At 39.3% G+C, this 18,469-nt stretch overlaps 2 protein-coding genes across 5 annotated transcripts; one reads left to right on the top strand and one right to left on the bottom strand.

Moving 5' to 3' along the window:
• Positions 1 to 335: 335 nt before the first annotated feature.
• afmid (arylformamidase) lies at positions 336 to 11,862 on the bottom strand. Of its 4 annotated transcripts, XM_055009786.1 has the most exons (12): positions 11,732 to 11,862; positions 10,319 to 11,495; positions 9,302 to 9,392; positions 6,701 to 6,805; positions 6,569 to 6,617; positions 6,408 to 6,493; positions 6,230 to 6,302; positions 5,998 to 6,095; positions 4,773 to 4,851; positions 2,887 to 3,022; positions 2,623 to 2,727; positions 336 to 1,232 (listed from the first exon to the last, which is right to left on the bottom strand). In XM_055009786.1, exons 3-12 carry the CDS (start codon positions 9,348 to 9,350, stop codon positions 1,203 to 1,205), a joined length of 810 nt encoding a protein of 269 aa, XP_054865761.1. In that variant the 5' UTR covers positions 9,351 to 9,392; positions 10,319 to 11,495; positions 11,732 to 11,862; the 3' UTR covers positions 336 to 1,202. The 4 variants fall into 4 exon arrangements, with proteins under 4 accessions (XP_054865761.1, XP_023146171.1, XP_023146170.1 ...); XM_023290403.3 differs by lacking the exon at positions 10,319 to 11,495 and having other exon boundaries at positions 11,732 to 11,800; XM_023290402.3 differs by lacking the exons at positions 10,319 to 11,495; positions 11,732 to 11,862 and adding an exon at positions 11,543 to 11,725.
• Positions 11,863 to 13,742: 1,880 nt separating this feature from the next.
• tk1 (thymidine kinase 1, soluble) lies at positions 13,743 to 18,464 on the top strand. Its single transcript, XM_023290406.3, has 7 exons — positions 13,743 to 13,948; positions 14,118 to 14,149; positions 14,544 to 14,657; positions 15,611 to 15,704; positions 15,887 to 15,976; positions 16,227 to 16,346; positions 17,819 to 18,464. The coding sequence occupies exons 1-7, from the start codon at positions 13,883 to 13,885 to the stop codon at positions 17,996 to 17,998; spliced, it is 696 nt and encodes a 231-aa protein (XP_023146174.1). The 5' UTR covers positions 13,743 to 13,882; the 3' UTR covers positions 17,999 to 18,464.
• The last annotated feature ends 5 nt before the right edge of the window (positions 18,465 to 18,469 follow it).

Below are 18,469 nucleotides of genomic sequence, written 5' to 3' on the forward strand. Positions count from 1 at the left end.
TTTTGTTTAAATATATCCGTTTTGTGAATGTATACCATGTAAGTCCAATTAATAAAAAGTAAATAAAAGACTCTGAAATTAGATTTTGAGACAGCAGGGTGAGCCTTGAGTTAATATTCAGCACAGGAGTGCTACAATAAGTTTGCAATTAATCAACTAACCAAAACCACCTGTCATGCAGTTATTAGGAGGTTTTTGCTGGCAGATGTGAAACTGAAGTAAAATAAGCTAGAATATAGTCTTGCATTTTGCTTGGAAGTGACACAACTAAAAACGCAGTCATTATCAAATACATCCAATATTCACACGCATACATAAACAACTGTCAACACATCCATTGTCAAATATAAATATTTATTGTGATTGTTCTCTTTATAATCTACAATCATGATTATTAGAACATGGACTAAATAATAATGTAAACAATCATGTAAGATGCTATATTAATGGCGACCAGTAATGATGTGCATCAAGTAAAATTTAGTTACATTTTCTGTCTAAAAAGATGTCTATTTGAATATTAGAGTTAGGCTCAAATAAAAAGTGAAAATATATACTTTTCATTATCATCTTTGACCAACATCACAGTCAAGTTCCCTGGGTGAGATATCCGCATTGTGGAAGTTACAATTAAAAGCTACATTCAGATAGCAGAAGATATGTCTCTACTCTTGACATGATTTCATATTCTTGTCCAAACCATGGACTTAAATTAAGGTGCAGATTGTCACAGGAAAAAAAAAAACACACCAGACAATCTCACCCATTTACAAAACACTGGAAATATGCCAAAACTAACAACCAACTCTACAACATTCAGCACGCAATTGAATTGAGTTTCCTGACAATAACATTGTGCATGATTAAAATGCTCTGTTTACAACTACATATGAGCAGTAAAATTTGCTACAGTCACCATTCCTTGAAATGACAAGGTTTTAGGCACAAAGATGTCAATGTCATTGGAACATACAACATGTATTTAGGCCTTTTTTTTGACAACAGTAACTACAAAGTTCATTCTAAATACTGAAATAGTGCACTAAACAGTTACAACAAGCCACGCCACCTTGTTGTTTATTCAAAAGGACAGAAATTGTACACGTACTATAGTACAAACCTGACTCAATGCATATTTTATCAGTATCCTGCACAAGGACTGTTCAGGGGTACAAACGTATGCAGACAAGGACTCAAACACGTCAGTTCTTCCCCATCATCTTCAGGAGAAGCTACAGAGAAAGAAGGTCATAAAACTGGTTTTAGAAGTGTATAATATGACATAACCTTAAAATCTAAAAAGATATCAACAATCCTTAAATGTATGCTGAATTTTGTGAAAAACTATTAAAATAGATGAAGTATTTGTTAAAAAGTTGGCTGACAGCATCCAGGATCTTGAAACACTGTTGTCTATAGTGAAGGTGAAGTCCTGCCTATTCCAGTCAGCCTCATGGCACCTTATCTCAGCAAAAATATGTGTGGTATGTAGTCAACGGAGAGACACAAAAAAATGTTTTGTTCCCGTTACATATGACATCTGTCGATTTAAAAGATAATTTTGCAAGTCAACAAAGACTATATGTTTCTGTGAAACTGCACAAATTTTGCCATATTTCCAGAAGACCCATAATAAATCTATGACAGAAACAAGATGCATGATTGTTTTTGTGACAAAGATTTGTGAGTTTCAAGGATTCCATCATAGAAAATTCAGAGTTATAGGAATCATTGGAAACTGCCGTGATATACATGGTCTTCACAAGTGTTTGTACATTTTTGTCCACAACTGTATGTTACCAACACCAGCAAGGTTGTTATCTTGGTATATTTCATCTCAAGCTTAAAGAATCGCACACTAATCATATACTTTCACAGTTGGATGTGTCGACATTTCTGAGACAACCTGCAACTTTCTTGACTTGCAAAATTATCCTTTAAACAGACAAACATACACTGATCAGCCACAACCATATGACCACTGAGAAGTGAAGTGAAAAACATCGATCATCTGGTAATAATGCAACGTTCTGCTGGGAAACCTTGAGTCCTGACATTCATGTGGATGTTTGACATGTACCACCCACCTAAACAATGCAGGTCAATCAACCCCCAACCCCCCATGATAAAAGCAGTCCTTTATGCCAGTTGCCACCCTCAGCAGGGCAATGCACCCGACACACCACAGAAAGTGCTCAGGAGTGGTCCGGGGAACATGACAGAGCTACACTGTTCACCCAGGTTCCTCACTCCTCAGATTCACATCTTACTGAGCATCTGTGGGATGTACCAGGATAAGCCTGATATAGGTAGGTCCCACCCTGCAACCCACAGAATTCACTGCCACCATCCCGATGCGACAGGACATCTCCAGAGGTCCTGTTCAATGCCCCACTGGGTCAGAGGAGTTTCAGCAGCATAAAGGAGACCAACACAATATTAGGCAGGTGGTCATTATGTTATGCCTGATCAGTATATGTGGGATTCATGGCGCATTTCAAATGGGATCAAATAAGTTAATTTGGTAAAATAATTTCAGAAAGCTGTCAGTCCTAGAAGGAAAGACAGAGGACATCCTGGGAAAAAGCACGAGTCAATGATGAATCTAAACTATCGGTGTACCTTTGTTAGGTGATACTCTCCATCTACCAACTGCTCAATGATATTGAAGTGGTCTGTATTCGCCACATCCTCCATGGTCACACTCAGTCCTGACTCTTCCAAAGCCTAAACAGACAAAATAAAAAGAAGGGTAATGTGAAAAAAGCTAAGGAATTAGTACATATACACATTCATTTCAGAAAGAGTTTAAACTTTATATCTCAGGAGTACATAACTACAAGTTGGATGAACCCGATAGCATTTATCTCAGTCATAAGTACTGACTTTATAGTATTCTTCGGACTGCTTGCGAAACTCCGGCGAGTCGTTCTCAGCGACAGCCACAACAATCTGGCAGCTGGAGGAGGAGAGTTTGAGCTGAGGGACCAGTTTGCTAGGGCTGTTCCTCACCGCCACCTCCCTGCCAACAGCAGACACCAGGAAACAGAGCAGTGAGGCACCGACTGGTACAACAGAGGACAATTACAAAGAGGCACACAAAGAGATCTACAGCTTCACATTGAGCATCGCAGCACACAGTCTGAACAAGGGGCGGTCACATACAAGTAGATTACTGCAGGGTTGCTCAACCTAACCAGACCATGAGCCAATGTTCAGATCTGGAATTTTTAGTTTGAGGAAGAGATTATATGTACAAAAAGATACAAAGTATACTTCAAGACTGAAGGCAAAGTTGTATATCCAACAACTCCAGTGTCCAAAGCTGAGAAATTACAGATTACCGAGAGTAATCAGACTGAGAAGGAAATTGCTTAATGTGTTTACATGTTGTGAGAGTGTTGAGTTTATCTGGTAAGTAATAATATTACATCCCTTCCCATCCAGGGGCACTCTTTAGTTTACCATTACTCCCGCAGCGTTGCGGCACTTATGACAGATAATTCAAAACAACCAAACACGAGCAGAATTATCTTTATTACATACACTATTCCTTGTCAAAACCTGCAGTTTACATTATCCACAACGCAGCTCAACTCCTCACTGTCATTGTGAAGATTCCAGTGTGTTATAGTGCATTTATGTAGTGTTGGAATTTGGCAAAAATGTTGGTACACAACTTTGTGAGAAGTTGATGAAAGTACATTTTTGCTTGATAATAAGAGACTTTTTATTAATGATGCAAATTCATCTGTTGCACATATATTTTTTGCTAACATTTATTTTGTAACATGGTATTCGGTTGTTAGTGTTAGTTGTGGACACAGAGTGGCCTAGATTAGCTTAAAAAGCTATTTATTATCAGTAATCCAGATAACAAATCAGGCAAAGAAATATTTAGTGGCGATCAGCTATCAACATGTTGATGAGCGATTAAACACATAAACTTTGGAGCGTCCATGTTGTTTCCACTTTCCACCTTTAAGACCAACTTGGAGGCTGAAGACAGTGAATTCAAAGTCCCGTATTGCGTCTCCCCCTTTTTTTAAGCAAATTAATCAGAGTCTCACATGTCCCTAGAATGTGTCTTTCAATTTTTCAGCTCAAAATACCACAAATGGTGTTAACTTCACCGTGACTGTACAACCCCTGGTTTTAGTCCTGTTGTAAACAGACTGTTTCAGTGTCTGTAGCTCTAAATGCTGCTGTCCACAACCCCTTCAGGAAGAAGACTCTCTCTGTGTCTGTAATCAGTGTCTTTCAGATTAATTAAAAGTAACATGCACGGGTTCTGTGTCCTCACTGGTGTTTTCTGATGTCTGATTACTCTAACAAAGTGAGCATTAGTCTGCGAAGGTAAGCAAACCCAGAACATGTGCAGAGTGTCCATTTTATAGGGATGGTCGGAGAGTGGGTCAGAGGGTAGGGAGGGGCTGTATGTAAATACCAAGGTGAATAGTGGTTAGTTTGCCTATAGTTGCTAATCAGTGACAAACGGTAAGACAACGAAGAACAAAAGGTGACTGAATCAAGCAGTCCAGTAGGTAACAAAAGGGAAGAGATGAGGGATCTGACAAAAACTAGCAAATAACAAAAGATAAGAGAATTGTGAATAACAGTGGGTAATGGAATGAAGGCGTGGCATGTGACACTAGAAGGAATCTGTAGCAAAAGATGTGCTATTTCTTCATCAAAAGTATGTAACAAACACATCACAGTGCATGTCATTGTACAAAAAGGTGCTATTTTATGCTCTGCAGCAAGATACTTACTCTGTCATCTTCAGGGGTTCCATGACGTAGGTGGACAGGATGGGCAGGAGGTCATATATGCCACTCACAAGGAAAGCACCTAAAAGACATTTAAAGAATAAATAAAAGTATATCAGTTACACCACATGTGCCTCAACCTTGGAATTCTGAGCATCTCATTACTTAATATTAAAAAGAGGCAAACCACTATCTCATACATCGGTCCACCGTCTCAGATGTCCAGAATTTGCCAATTTGTTATCTGGTACCCAAAACTAAACTCTAAAATATTTTTTGGCTGAATCTTGAGTAATTTCATAGGTTCAGATTTTTCAATTATTGACCCTTCAAAATGGAGATAAGATTAAAATCTCAGAAGAGAGCAGCAGCAGGGCCCCGAAAAGTTCTTAGTATTGTAAAAATGTGTTTTAAAAAAAGTCTAAATGTAAAAATACTGTCTTTTTTGACATTTCACCAGTGTTATCCTCTAATTTTAGTAGTATCTGATGTGTGGCAAATATAGTTGTGACAGCACTTGACAATAAACATGAGATTTATCGTGAATATTGTCAAATTATCATCAGTTTCTCTGTTCAGTGTGCATTTCAAGTATATGTATAGAAACATTTTGGAAGGCAAAGTAAGTGTCGCTTGTTATATTCCAGCTTGAAGACAACATGGAAACAACCTGTATGTTGCACATGTATTGACATTGATGTATAAACTTCAATGCACATCTGTTATCTGAGTCCATGTCACCATTTTGTCAAATCAAAATAGCAAAAAATGGAACCTTGGCTTGCCACACATCATATTCTACAGATGTTAGAGGCCTCAAAAGTTGGTGAAATGTCAACCAAAGACTGTTTTCAGTGGAAAATATGGATGCATCCATGTATACACGTTTACCGGAACTTTCCAGGGCCAAAATACTACCCTTGTTTGAAAATATTGCACCATTTTTAAGGGCCAACAATTTAATATCAGAGTTCAGCTGAGGCCATTCAATCATTTGGATATGCTAGAAATTATTTTGTCTGTGTCCTCAGCAAATGTCATGGCTGTGGAAATGGTATTTGTGGACATACTGAACTCTTAAAATTACTTCCCAGGTAGATGTTTTTTGAAGGCAGGCATTATAAACATCCACCAGTCTGAAGACACATGAAATTCTTAAAATTCAGCTAGAATTGTTTCAGGTCTGAACTGACCCCTGACTTGTCCTGTTTCACCAGGTACACCTCACCTTTGATCTGAGGTGTGATGCTGTACTGCGACCAATCAGTGGAGAGAACCATTGCAGCCAGGTGAGCCCCAGCAGAGTGTCCACACAGGTACAGACCACTGAAGGACAGAAACACAAGTGTGTTCATACTGAGGACGGTGACATTTTATGAAACAGAATTTCATTATAATGTGACACATGGAGCTGAACTTTCCTCAAACAGGGTGATGAAGTCGAGGAAGAAAACTGCTACCTGATGTGAGAATATTGCTGCACCACAGACACAACACTCCTGCGCACTTGTGACACCATCAGGTCCATGTTACCTGAAAATGAGGCCACAGGCAGAAGGATAACATTTTCATTTTGTCCTCTTGAATGATCCCTCTTTCCCCCAAGAAGAACTTCAGCACACATAAAAGGACTCCTACCTTTGGGCGCGATGTCGTAACCAACGGCAACCACCACTACGCCTTTATCAATAAGAGGAACGGCCATGAATCCAGACTCCTCCTTGCTGCACAAGTCGCCAAAATTAAAACCCACAAAGAGAAATCTCATTATGAAATGTAGACAGAGCTTGAGACTCTACCTGAGGAACTGCCAGTAGCCTCCATGTAGGTAAACGACTAGATGGACGTCTGAAAAAGAGCAAATGAGGCCTGTTAATCGTCATGTGTGATTCCAGCTTCAGCATCTGTTAGCCAGCTGCATATGTTCATACCCAAAGAGTTGGTTTTGGGTATGTAGACGTCCAGTTTTTCACCATCTCCTTCCCCATATGGCACATTGAGTAAAGTCTGAGCCAGATCTCGGGCTTGTTCAGTACCTGAACAACACACAGCATCAAAGTCATAGTGATCAATACAGTGATTGTAACTATTCCGTTTGCCAATGTTGCAAATCACTGTGAGATGGCTATTAGACTGATTTTTGCATTATTAGATCTTTATGACACTGTAAGTAACAACATGAATGATGGCTCAGTTTCAATAAGTGTCCCAGGAAGTCACAATTGTGAACCACAACAGCAGGTAAGTAGAATGCAGCTATCATTAATGCACTTGTGCTTTTCCTGCTAAGACAACTCAAGTGGTCTACAGTTAAACAGGCCTATTCAATTCATCCATCCATCCATTATCTATACACCGCTTAATCCTCACTAGGGTCGCGGGGGGGGGCTGGAGCCTATCCCAGCTGACTCGGGCGAAGGCAGGGGACACCCTAGACAGGTCGCCAGTCTGTCGCAGGGCCACATACAAAGACAAACAATCACTCTCACATTCACACCTACGGGCAATTTAGAATAATCAATTAACCTCAGCATATTTTTGGACTGTGGGAGGAAGCCGGAGTACCTGGAGAGAACCCACGCATGCACAGGGAGAACATGCAAACTCCATGCAGAAAGATCCAGGGAAGATCCCGGGAAAGCCGGGACGGGATCTTCTTGCTGCAAGGCGAAAGTGCTAACCACTACGCCACTGTGCAGCCCCCTATTCAATTCAGTTCTATGCTATTCTATTTATATACTAGTTGGGTCAACTCACAACATGTGTCGCTTCACACAAGGGACAAAATTTACACAGTGAAACCTGACAAATCCAAACCCTATGTAATGAGGTTTCTTCATTTTTTTTACACTCAGGAAAATAGAGGCGCTAGCTGGGAGCAAAAATAGTTCTTCAAATTGATGACACAGAAGAACCATCTTCAGTTCCACAAAAACATCTTTTAGCAATAAGTCCTTTAAAGAATGATTTCTTCAAAGGACACTTTAAAGAATCCACAAATTTGCCTCCAAAAAAATTTTAAAAATTGTTTTTTCAGGCTGCATAAATGGCCTTCCAAAGAACTTAAAAGAAAATATGTCCTTTATGGAACTATTATCCTGATAGTTCTTTGTGGATGACACTCATTATAACTTGATAACACATCTACATAACTGTTGAAGCAATTTTCAGACAAAAAAGTAAGGAAGCATTTCTGGGTGTCTTCCAGTACAATAAATTTAATATTTAGGTTTTTTTTGGTCATAATATCAGAACAACATATTGCAAGACATGAGCTGGAGATTTATGAAATTTGGATTGGCATTTCTCACTATTTTGTGATGTTTTACAGACCCAATGAGTAATCAGTTAAATGAGAAAATAGTGGTTAGTTGTAGTTTTATGCTTTTACCAGCCACCAAGCATAAATATTTAATAACCTTTACTATATTAAAGAAGCACATAAAGTATGAGAAGAACCCTTCCCCTTAAATAAAATGGTTCTTCAACTGCTGATGGCGCTTTAGAGAAGCAGAGGGCCTTATATATTATGTTCCTGTGAGTCTGCATTTCAATCAAGAAGAAACAAATTTGTGTAGTTTTTAAATGCATTATCAGTTTCTTGTTATTTTTATCTCTCCACTTAATCTCCACTATAATGAAAGACTCAGTTCCCCAAAGAAGTAATTTTATTTCAACTGGTATCTCCATATAAATGTAGTCTTATAATTAGTGTGTAGACTATTCAATTTTTCACATCTTAGTGGTTAGATATGACAGATACAACATTTATAAAGCACTACATTTAGCTGTTATTTATCAATATCGAAAAAGCAACCTGATTGCACCACCTCAGAGTGTTAAGTTTGTTCTTCTGTTTTACTTTACAGCAGCTGGCATGGAGACAAGAACAGCATGCAGCTTGCATCTTTATTATTGTGAATCAGTAATTAATGACCTAAGTACAGGAATCATATATTTTTAATAGCCTATTTTTATACACAGCCCATGATGGTGAAGGTAGAAAGAAAAGCAAGGTAAAAACTGCATATGCAACAAAAAAAATCACAGAGATCTTATCCATTGAAGTCTGTACGCTGCTTACAGTGAAAAAAGAATATATCAACATTTCTTATTCCACAAAAACAAATGAATCACTTCTGCCAGATGTGTCTAACTTACCCATCTAGCTATAACTATATCCAATTGATGTCAGTTTGTTGAAATTACTACAAACCTGCCACACTGTGCTGACCTAATTTAATGTATGCTCCAAAATATGAACAAATTTGTGTGGAGCAGATGCAGGAGCTGGTAGTACAAGACTAGAATCAAGATCTGCTATTAATATGAGTCTAATCAGTGCAGTTTTTACCTCAGAAACGCACATTTAAAAGGTAACTTACAGTGGCAGCTCTTACAAATATTCGACAGTGACAGATTTTCTCTGGTATTCAATATCTGGCTCGACACCTGCCCTGCCGGCTTCCTGATCGCCTCCAGCGGCCGGTTTCTGTGTAGTGAAGTAGATAAGCTTTTAAAAACAAACCGACCTTCCTTCAGCGCCTTCACATGGGCCTTGATCACGTCGTCTGCAGACATCCTGTGGGACCACCTGCTGGGGGAATACTGCCGCTCCAGCTCCTGCAACACACGGACAGTCCTGAGAGCCGAGCGGCCACGAAACCAAGCCGAACACCGAACACCGAGCAGCGAACACCGAGCAGCGAGCAGCAGATCAGCGGAGAGAAGCCGCAGCACAGCGCCCTCTGCTGCTGCCGTCTGAGCACAGAGTTACTGTCTCATTGTTTGGTCCAAAACAGGAATAATGGAATAACGTTCAAAACAGGGAAACAGAGGAAAACACAGGGCCACGTGGCACGGGAGGGAAAAAAACTAATTCCTTAAAAAATACACATACACATACACATACACATACACATACACATACACAGATAGACAGATAGACAGATAGACAGATAGACAGATAGACAGATAGATAGATAGATAGATAGATAGAAAAATCTTAGACCAGTCTTGTTTCTTCAATTTCTGGTTCATTTTATGCCTGGTACAAACAATGTAAAGGTACATTTGTTTGGACAAATATAATGATAACAACAAAAACAGCTCAAAAGAGTTTGAGCTGATATCTAGCCATTTTCCATGGTTTTCTTGCTAACAACCAAAATCACTTAAGTTCTTACATCAATAGCTATGGCATTGTGCTGCCATAAACAGTGCTTTTAGGCATTCCATATTTTCTTTTCTGTCTGTTTTAGTCACATGATACACACAGGGGTTAGTACTTGATTCATAACCATTGTTTCTGATGACTACAGCCATGCATCTTGGCATGCTCTCCACCAGCTTCTGACATTGTTCTGCTGTCACAGCAGCCCATTCCTGTTGCACAAATTCAAACTAATTTGCTTTGTTTTTGGGCTTATGGGTCTCTATTTTGTGTTTGATGATTTTTCCACAGGTTTTCAACTGGATTTAGATCTGGTGGTTGAGCAGGCCAAGGCATGGTTGCAGTGTTCTGGTTCTCCATCCAGGCTGTAACTGACCTTGTCGTGTGGCAAGCAGCATTGTCTTGTTGGGAAATCCAGTCATTGGAGGCAGGTAAGAGTTTTCCAGCTGATGGAAGAAGACTGTGTTCAAAAGTAGCCCTGTACATGACCTGGTTCACTGGCCCTTCACACAATTGCATTTGCCCTGTTCCACTTATACTGAAACAACCCCAGATCATCACTGATCCACCCCCACGTTTTACTGTAGGGGCAGACAGTCTGGTTTGTAGCTTCTTCAGGTTTCCTCCTAACCAGTAAGTTGGCTGGAGTGGGCATCAACTGAAAATTGGATTCATCACTGAACAGAAGCTTAGTCCAATCATCAACAGTCCAATCCTTGTGAGCAAAGAGTAACTGGGCTTTCCTCTGCTTTTTGCCGATGAAGGGCTTCTTCTGTGCCCTGTGTGACTTTAGACCAGCTTCAACAAGTCGGTTTCCAACTGTCCTTGCCGAACAAGTCACATTTCTCGAGAGTGGTCACTCATTTTTAAGGTCCCTGGAGGTCTGATGACGATTTCTGACACAGGAACAGATGAATGCACGGTCATCTGGTGGGTAGAAAGACGTTTCCTGCCACGACCAGCCAGCAGTTTGGTAGAACCACGTTGGACTTGTTTTTCCTTGGTGTAATGAACTCGTCTTGGAGATCTTGAGTTTTTTCTCAGATCTCTCACTCAAGCCAATTCCCAGCAGTGCCAAGATGGCTGCCTTTGTGGCTTCACATAATTCTTTAGTTTTAGGGGTTATGTGAGCGCTGACAACTTCTGAGTTGTGCTACAGCTTGAATGTCAGCAGGAAACCACTGTAGGCCTTTGCATGTGCAGTGCTGCTGATGACATGAAATGGCCTCTTATAGACCCTGGGAATATAATTAAGCTTGAGCATGTCAAATAGGACATAAAGTATTATGGAATCATCTACATTTTTTGTCATGTTCATTGTATTCTTCAGGTAATATACCTTTAGTGGTACCAGGCATTAAAATGAACAAGAAACTGAAGAAAACAAGGATGGTCTAATCATTTCTTCCATGACTATATACTGTTGACAAAGTACTGATATCCAGTATAAGGAGGTGCGCCCTCTGTATTAGACAGCCATTTGCAGACGGTCCCTGATTTCCTGTTGGTGCGGTTAATTCGTATAATCCTGCGATTTTTCTACGTCCGCGGATCTGATAATGCAGAAAGAACAAGAAAACAGTAAAAGTCAAACTCTTACGTCTCTCTCCATTTTAGTCCAGTGCGTCATTTTCTCTGCTGAAGTGATCGAACTGTCTGCCTGAATGAAGCAACATGTGCTCAGCTGATCTGCTGGACTTTACTCTCAGCTCAGAAGAGTCAACACATCGATCCGCTGCTGTGTGCGGAGCAAACTTTAAAAACTGCAAAACTGCTCCTGTTTCTTTACCTCCATGACTCTGCTTCCAGTGAACTCTTCGACAGGTGGTGGAACTGTCAGCAGCCGAGCTAAAAACAAATGCGGAAGAGAAACATCCAGCAGCTATTTACTCTTTATTTACATCCACCAGCTGACAGACCACGTGACTGATGATGCTACAGTGCAGCTGCTGAGTGGGAAGCTTTTGTTTTGCTTCTCTTCTGGTATTTAACGTTTAATTTTGATTGTTTGTGTCTAATTTTGTTTATTTTGTATCTCTATGTAGATATTTTGTGTGTCTGCATTAGATTATTGGCTTGTTCAAGTTGTGTTTTCCTAGTTTGGTTGATTTGCATCTCTTTTGTGTCACATTTGAAATGCCTTGTCAAATTCTTACCAAAACGTGAGACAGAAATACCTCAGAACCACAATAAAAGCTCCTAAGGAGATGCAATATTACCAAAATGTGACACAAAACGACCAAAATTAAATGTAAATGACCACATACACATACAGAAATGACCATTATGGGACACAAAGCAACTATTACAAGACGCAAATTGACTACAAACAGACAGAATGACCACAAATACATGCATAGATGCAAAAGGATTCGAATGAGACATGATGGAAAGGCAGAGCAACCAAAATGAGACAAAATGACCAACAAATTGACACACAATTACCTCAAAGAGACATAGAATGGCTACCAAGAGAGTGACCATAACATAAATAACCAAAATGAAATATAAATGATCACAAAGATGCAAAAGAATGCAAACAAGTGAACAGTGTGAGACACAAGACAACCATGAAAAGATACAAAATTATCCCAAAGAGGGACAGAATAGCAACAAAAAGACAGAAATGAGACATAAACTGATCTCAAATGGACACAGCAGAGATGTAATTCAATCAAAATGAGACAAAGTAGAATAAAATATGTGACTCCCCATCCACACACACATCAACATTCAACCGTCTCTGAGAGGACTGCTGCTGCTTATGTATGAATGGTTTTACATTTTGTAAATTATAGTCACTGTGTGTTTTATTTATTTTTAAATGTTTTTAATGCTCACTAATAAAGGTTTTTATATGACATTGTTTGCACTATCAAATCCTAGTGGGAAACAGCATTTTGTTTCAGCCTGCGTATTTTGGAAATACCATGTGAGAAATGACAATAAAGAAACCTATCTATCTATCTATCTATCTATCTATCTATCTATCTATCTATCTATCTATCTATCTATCTATCTATCTATCTATCTATCTATCTATCTATCTATCTATCTATCTATCTATCTATCTATCTATCTATCTATCTATCTATCAGACAAGAAGACAAAAAGTTGTAGATCAAAGTAATCATAAGTCACATCTTTGTGGCTTTCAGGCTGGGTGTCTTGCTCTTCTGCTGAAAAGTGAACGGCCTTTACGACCTGTTGTTTCATTATCTGATCATCAGAAGAGTATCAGCTGATTGACTTATTTTGACACAGGCCCCCTCTTTAACCCTTTGATGCACAACATGGGTCAAAAGTGACCCGTATTCAATGGAAAATGGGTATCTCTTGACCCATGTTGTGCATCAAAGGGTTAAGGCAGGTCCTGAAGTTCAGTCAGGAAGCAAGACTCACTTTTTTAAGGCCGTTGTCTTGTTAATGTTAATGTTAATGTTTCCATTCAGATTTATTTCTACACCACAGATAACAAGAGACAATAACTTGCTTTTTGTGTTGTTTAACCTTCTTTGGCACTGCATAAGTCATTCTCAGTGCACTTGCTCATTAACAGACGTGTAGCGTCTTTATTTCTAGACTTACTGAGCACTTTTCAAAACTTAGTCCTTTTAAAAACAATAAAACACTCATCCTTTAAAAAAAAAAAAAAGCGCTCGCTCACCAGAATTACGCTCTGATTGGTCAGTTCTGGCGCCGGCGCTCTCTGCCGTCCTAAATAGCGGAGTCGGATTGGTTCTGAGCGTCACGTGACTTAACGCCTATTGGTGTATTTCCCGATAAATCTGCCGTGAAACGCCGGCGCGCCATTTTCAACTGTTTGGTTCAGCTCCAAAATATCACAGAACTTAAATCGACAATAGCTTACACTTAGTTAGTGTTGGCGTCAACCGTTTTACTTTGCTTTTGTTATTTATTATAGTTTATTTATATCAAAATGGACTGCGTGGACTTTCCGAGAGTTCTGCCAAATTCGCCGAGGAAAGCTCGGGGACAGATCCAGGTTCGTATCTGACTGATTAAACACTTCTTAGGATAATCCAAGCCTACAGGACACAATATCTGCTAACTATAGCTCTATACCTGAAGGCGTGCTGTATGTTTATTTACTGGTTTTCGTATCTGAACGTCGTCCTGAGTCTGACTAACAACCCCTTTGTTGCTCTTCGCAGGTCATCTTCGGACCGATGTTTTCAGGCAAAAGGTGAAAAAAAGTCCAAACAGCACGTTTATAGGATTGTGATCAACCGCTGTTATTCGTGATACGTTTTTAAAGTAATGCTAAAACAATAATGAAGTGATATTTTCCGCCCACACTTCACCATCCCGCCAAATTCTGCTTTGTTCATCCAGCTCCCATCTGTTGTGAAACCTACAGCTGACATGTTTAATGTTAACAACTGTACATCAGCATCTGCAACTTTAGGATCATGCCACACTGATTTTGCCCCCTTTTTAACTTTTAGTAAACATGACAAATAGTATGCATTGCCACATGCTTGTGAATTTAACGAGACTGGGAGTGTCATGTCTAAAAGTGAACTTTAATGTGCAAAATACGCATATTGATTTGACTAAAACTGATTTTTACTTTGCAGCACTGAACTGATGAGAAGAGTGCGTCGTTTCCAGATAGCCCAGTACAACTGCCTGGTCATCAAATATGCCAAAGACACACGTTATTCCGATCAAGGGATGGCCACACATGACAAGTAAGCCCTCTGTTTATTTTTACTCTTTGTATTTAGTTATGCTGCTCATATTTACACAAATACAGTTAGCATTTGGGGGAAATAATGGGTGCAAAAGGAGGCATTAACGCAGTAATCCAGCTATATGCAGTTACTTAACATTAACAAGTACAGCACAGGCATAAAGGACTCTTGGTGGAAACATAACATGGAATAATACTGATAATGTATATCTGAAATATAGTCCCTGATAAGACAGTATCACAGGTTTATTTGCTGCCCTTTAACCACTGTGTATACTGTATATCACCTGCCTTGTTGATGTTTTTATTCCAGCAACATCATTTACCTACTTCATGCATATACAGTGTCAGTAACGCTGTATGTCTGTTTAATAACTGTATTTATTCCTGTCACCAGAATTTGCTCTTACTAAACATGCTCCATTAAACATATCTGTAACTGTACATAGGAGTTCAGCATTTGTCCTCCTCTCTTACACCTGTTGCCCTTGTTTAATTTAAATACATGTTTTTTTTTGTACAAGTACATTGAGAGCAGAGAAAAACTGTCAAATTCCCTGTATCTGTACGCACATTAGGCTAATAAAGCTGATTTAGATTCTGTGAAACATAAACAAGCACAGCACTTAACTTCTTATCTAAAACTGAAATTTGAAGGTATAGAAACCAGGAACTGGATTTGCTGCTTTTGAAACCGTGCAGTCAGAGAGAAATCTGCCTCTTTATAAATCTGGGTCATGATGTCTGTGCAAAAGCTGACCTCTAGTGATGAGAATCCTCAGTAGATTTTCCTGCCAATGGTTGTTATGGTTGACCTGGAATAAAACAAGGAAGTCTTACAAATAGATGTTTGGAATGTTATTGATTTGTGAAAGAACAGACTAACACAACACAATACACCCTTTTTCTGATAGAAATTAAGTTTTTCTCCTTATTCTGTTCATCTTTCAGAAACACAATGGCAGCTGTACCGGCCAATCGTCTGGGGGATTTGCGGTCTTTGGCACTGCAAGCCTGTGTCATTGGAATTGATGAGGGACAATTTGTAAGTTTCTATAAATACTCTTTAATTTTCCCTTTCTTTGGTGTTAACTAGTTCACATTCATGCTCTCTGAACTAGTAAATGGTGCTAATTAGAGTTATCCATGTGTGCAATCAGATCTTGGTGTTTACATAGAAGTAAATAAAGTCATCACTAACTAGTGTGTGCATCTTTGGTGTTGTAGTTTCCAGACACTGTGGAGTTTTGTGAGGAGATGGCCAATTTAGGGAAGACAGTCATCGTAGCTGCCTTGGATGGAACTTTCCAGAGAAAGGTGAATATCTTAGTTTCTACGTCAGCGTGTTGCTGTCCAACAGATGAACTCTGTGTGACTCTGAGCATGACTGAAAACGGACATAACAAGATGTCCAAAACACAGGCGACATTTTTAAGGAAGAGCTGAACAATCTGCCCGTGTAACACTAACACGTTCTATTGTGTCTGTGCTGTCATTGTAATGCAATTATACCTCCATCTAGTCTGCGGTGCTGACTGCTTTTCTGCTGTCCTGTGCATTCTTGTAGCCATTTGGAAACATCCTGAACCTCGTGCCTCTAGCAGAGAGCGTCGTGAAGCTCCACGCCGTCTGCATGCAGTGTTACAAAGAAGCTGCCTACACCAAGAGGATAGGAGCAGAGAAGGAGGTGAGGAGGCAAAGAACCACAAGAAAGTTTTGGCGGGGAAAAAACGGGTCAAACGCTGCTAAATCCTCTGAACCCCAAAACTTACTAGCATGTTTAGAAGGTGATTATGCCATTTATTGGAGCTAGAAATTAAGAATTTTCATATTCTTAAATTTAGGATGATCACGGAATGTAGCATGCCATCTGTCCATCTACTATCTATACACCACTTAATCCTCTGTAGGGTCTATCCCAGCTGATTTGGGGAGAAGGCAGAGTTTACCCTGGACAGGTCACCAGTTTATCACAGGGCCGAATAGAGAAACAAACAACAAAGCACACTCAAATTCACACAGACAAACAATTTAGAATCACCAATTAACCTCAGCATGCTTTGGACTGTGGGAGGAAGCTGGAGAACCAGCTGAGAACCCACAGAGGCGCAGAGAGAACATGCAAACTCCACACAGCAAGATCCCAGACCAAGATCCAAACCCAGGACTTTCAAGCTATGGGGCGACCATGCTAACCACTTCACTACCGTGCTGCCTGAACATGCCATTTCATTTCATTAATCTCATTTAAAAATTAGCTAAAAAAATAAACCATTTAAGCAGATTTTTTTTTAAACAAAAAAACCTAGACTTCTTTTAACAACAATGAGGTCAATAGCAACTTGGCTGCAACCAACAGCTGTGTGACAAAAATTCAGGGGCGTTTCAGCTGAACTACATTCTGTGTTAACATAGAGCAGATGGGAGACGAAATACAAATGGTTAAATATCTACATTATGTAGTTGTGTTTTTCCTCCCATTATCACTAACACCTCTGGGAATTTGAAAGAATGCCAACCCCAGGTTTTTCCAATTTTTGTAAAACAAACCAAATTATACTTTCAGATTTTCTTTTTTTTGGTGGGGTTAACTGTTTCATACTGCACAGAAGATGTTTCTCAGTTCTCTCTACGGCTACTCATGGTTCTACTGCTTCCATAGAGGTGCAAGGCTTTCTATTCCAGTGAAAAATGAGCCCACAGTGACGAAACACACCCAGGAACTACTTGGGGTTCAAAGGGTTAAGTGAATTTTTGATGAGACAGGACGGGGTTAATAACTCTACTAGGGTTTATTTCCTGTGTGAAATAGATAAATTCAAACAAGCATCCAAGAAGGGTTTAATCAAGAGCAACTGGACTAACAATGATGTGGACTGTGAGATGTTAAAAAAAGCTGTTAGATGTTCATTTTACCAAAACCTGACAGAGCCTGGGTCTAAAAGGCTTAAACTAAAATTCCAGTGGGATGAACATGTGCTTGGTTTCTCATCTTTCATTCTACTGAGCCACTGTGTCCATATTCCCACTCTGTGTAGTAGGTTTAGAAGATTGGGGAGAATGTGAAGCAAATCTGTTAATTTGTTTGGCAGGATGAAAGTGGAGGTGTTTCTCTTTTTTACTTAAATTTTAATTAACTATCAACTGTGTGTGCTGTAGGTGGAGGTGATCGGTGGAGCTGACAAATATCAGGCGGTGTGCAGAAAGTGTTACGGAGGTCTGACGGTGGACAAAGAGAACAGTTTTCTCTTCAGGAATGAAACTCCACAAAATGCCCTCACAGGAAAACTTGTGGACCCCGGAGTTCCCAGGAAGCTTTTCTCTTCTCTCCACCTCTGAAGACAAAAATAAGACTTGGCACAGGAAAACTTTATTGGTTGTGTTTGTGTGTGAAAGTAATGAGTGAAACTGTTTTATCTTCTTAATAATAACTTTTGTTTTAAAGCTGAATCAGTTTCTGCTGTACTATTTGATAATCAGCCTGTTAATTTCTTCTGGTGTCTAATTGTTGTGATGCATCATTTACTTGAAATATCTTGAAAAGCACTTAATAACTCTGGATATAAGGACAATGGCAACCAACTCACTGGTTTCACTACATTGTGGTGTTCATATCTGTAATTTATGTTTGGGTTGCTTTTTACATCTTTAACTGTAGCATTATTTTATTAAATCTAAGGTGTTGCAATATTTTCCTGTTTAACAAAATGTACTTTTGCTATTATTCATAAGGAGGAAAGGTAAAAACTATGTATTGCAGATCAGAAATGGTATAAAATAAAATCTACAGTTTCAAAACACTGAATCTGT

Source organism: Amphiprion ocellaris, chromosome 4 (genome assembly GCF_022539595.1).
Source record: "Amphiprion ocellaris isolate individual 3 ecotype Okinawa chromosome 4, ASM2253959v1, whole genome shotgun sequence".
In the NCBI taxonomy this organism is placed as follows: Eukaryota; Metazoa; Chordata; class Actinopteri; family Pomacentridae; genus Amphiprion; species Amphiprion ocellaris.

Bases quoted from the DNA above. Each gene is read 5' to 3' on its own strand.
- afmid (XM_023290402.3), bottom strand. From the start codon at position 11,572: ATGACGCACTGGACTAAAATGGAGAGAGAC. The intron at 9,393-11,542 runs GTAAGAGTTTGA...CGTGTGTTGCAG, and splicing joins GGACTAAAATGGAGAGAGAC to GAGCTGGAGCGGCAGTATTC. The intron at 4,852-5,997 runs GTGAGGTGTACC...AATGTCTTTTAG, and splicing joins CATCACACCTCAGATCAAAG to GTGCTTTCCTTGTGAGTGGC.
- tk1 (XM_023290406.3), top strand. From the start codon at position 13,883: ATGGACTGCGTGGACTTTCCGAGAGTTCTGCCAAATTCGCCGAGGAAA. The intron at 15,705-15,886 runs GTAAGTTTCTAT...TTGGTGTTGTAG, and splicing joins GAATTGATGAGGGACAATTT to TTTCCAGACACTGTGGAGTT. The intron at 16,347-17,818 runs GTGAGGAGGCAA...TGTGTGCTGTAG, and splicing joins GGATAGGAGCAGAGAAGGAG to GTGGAGGTGATCGGTGGAGC.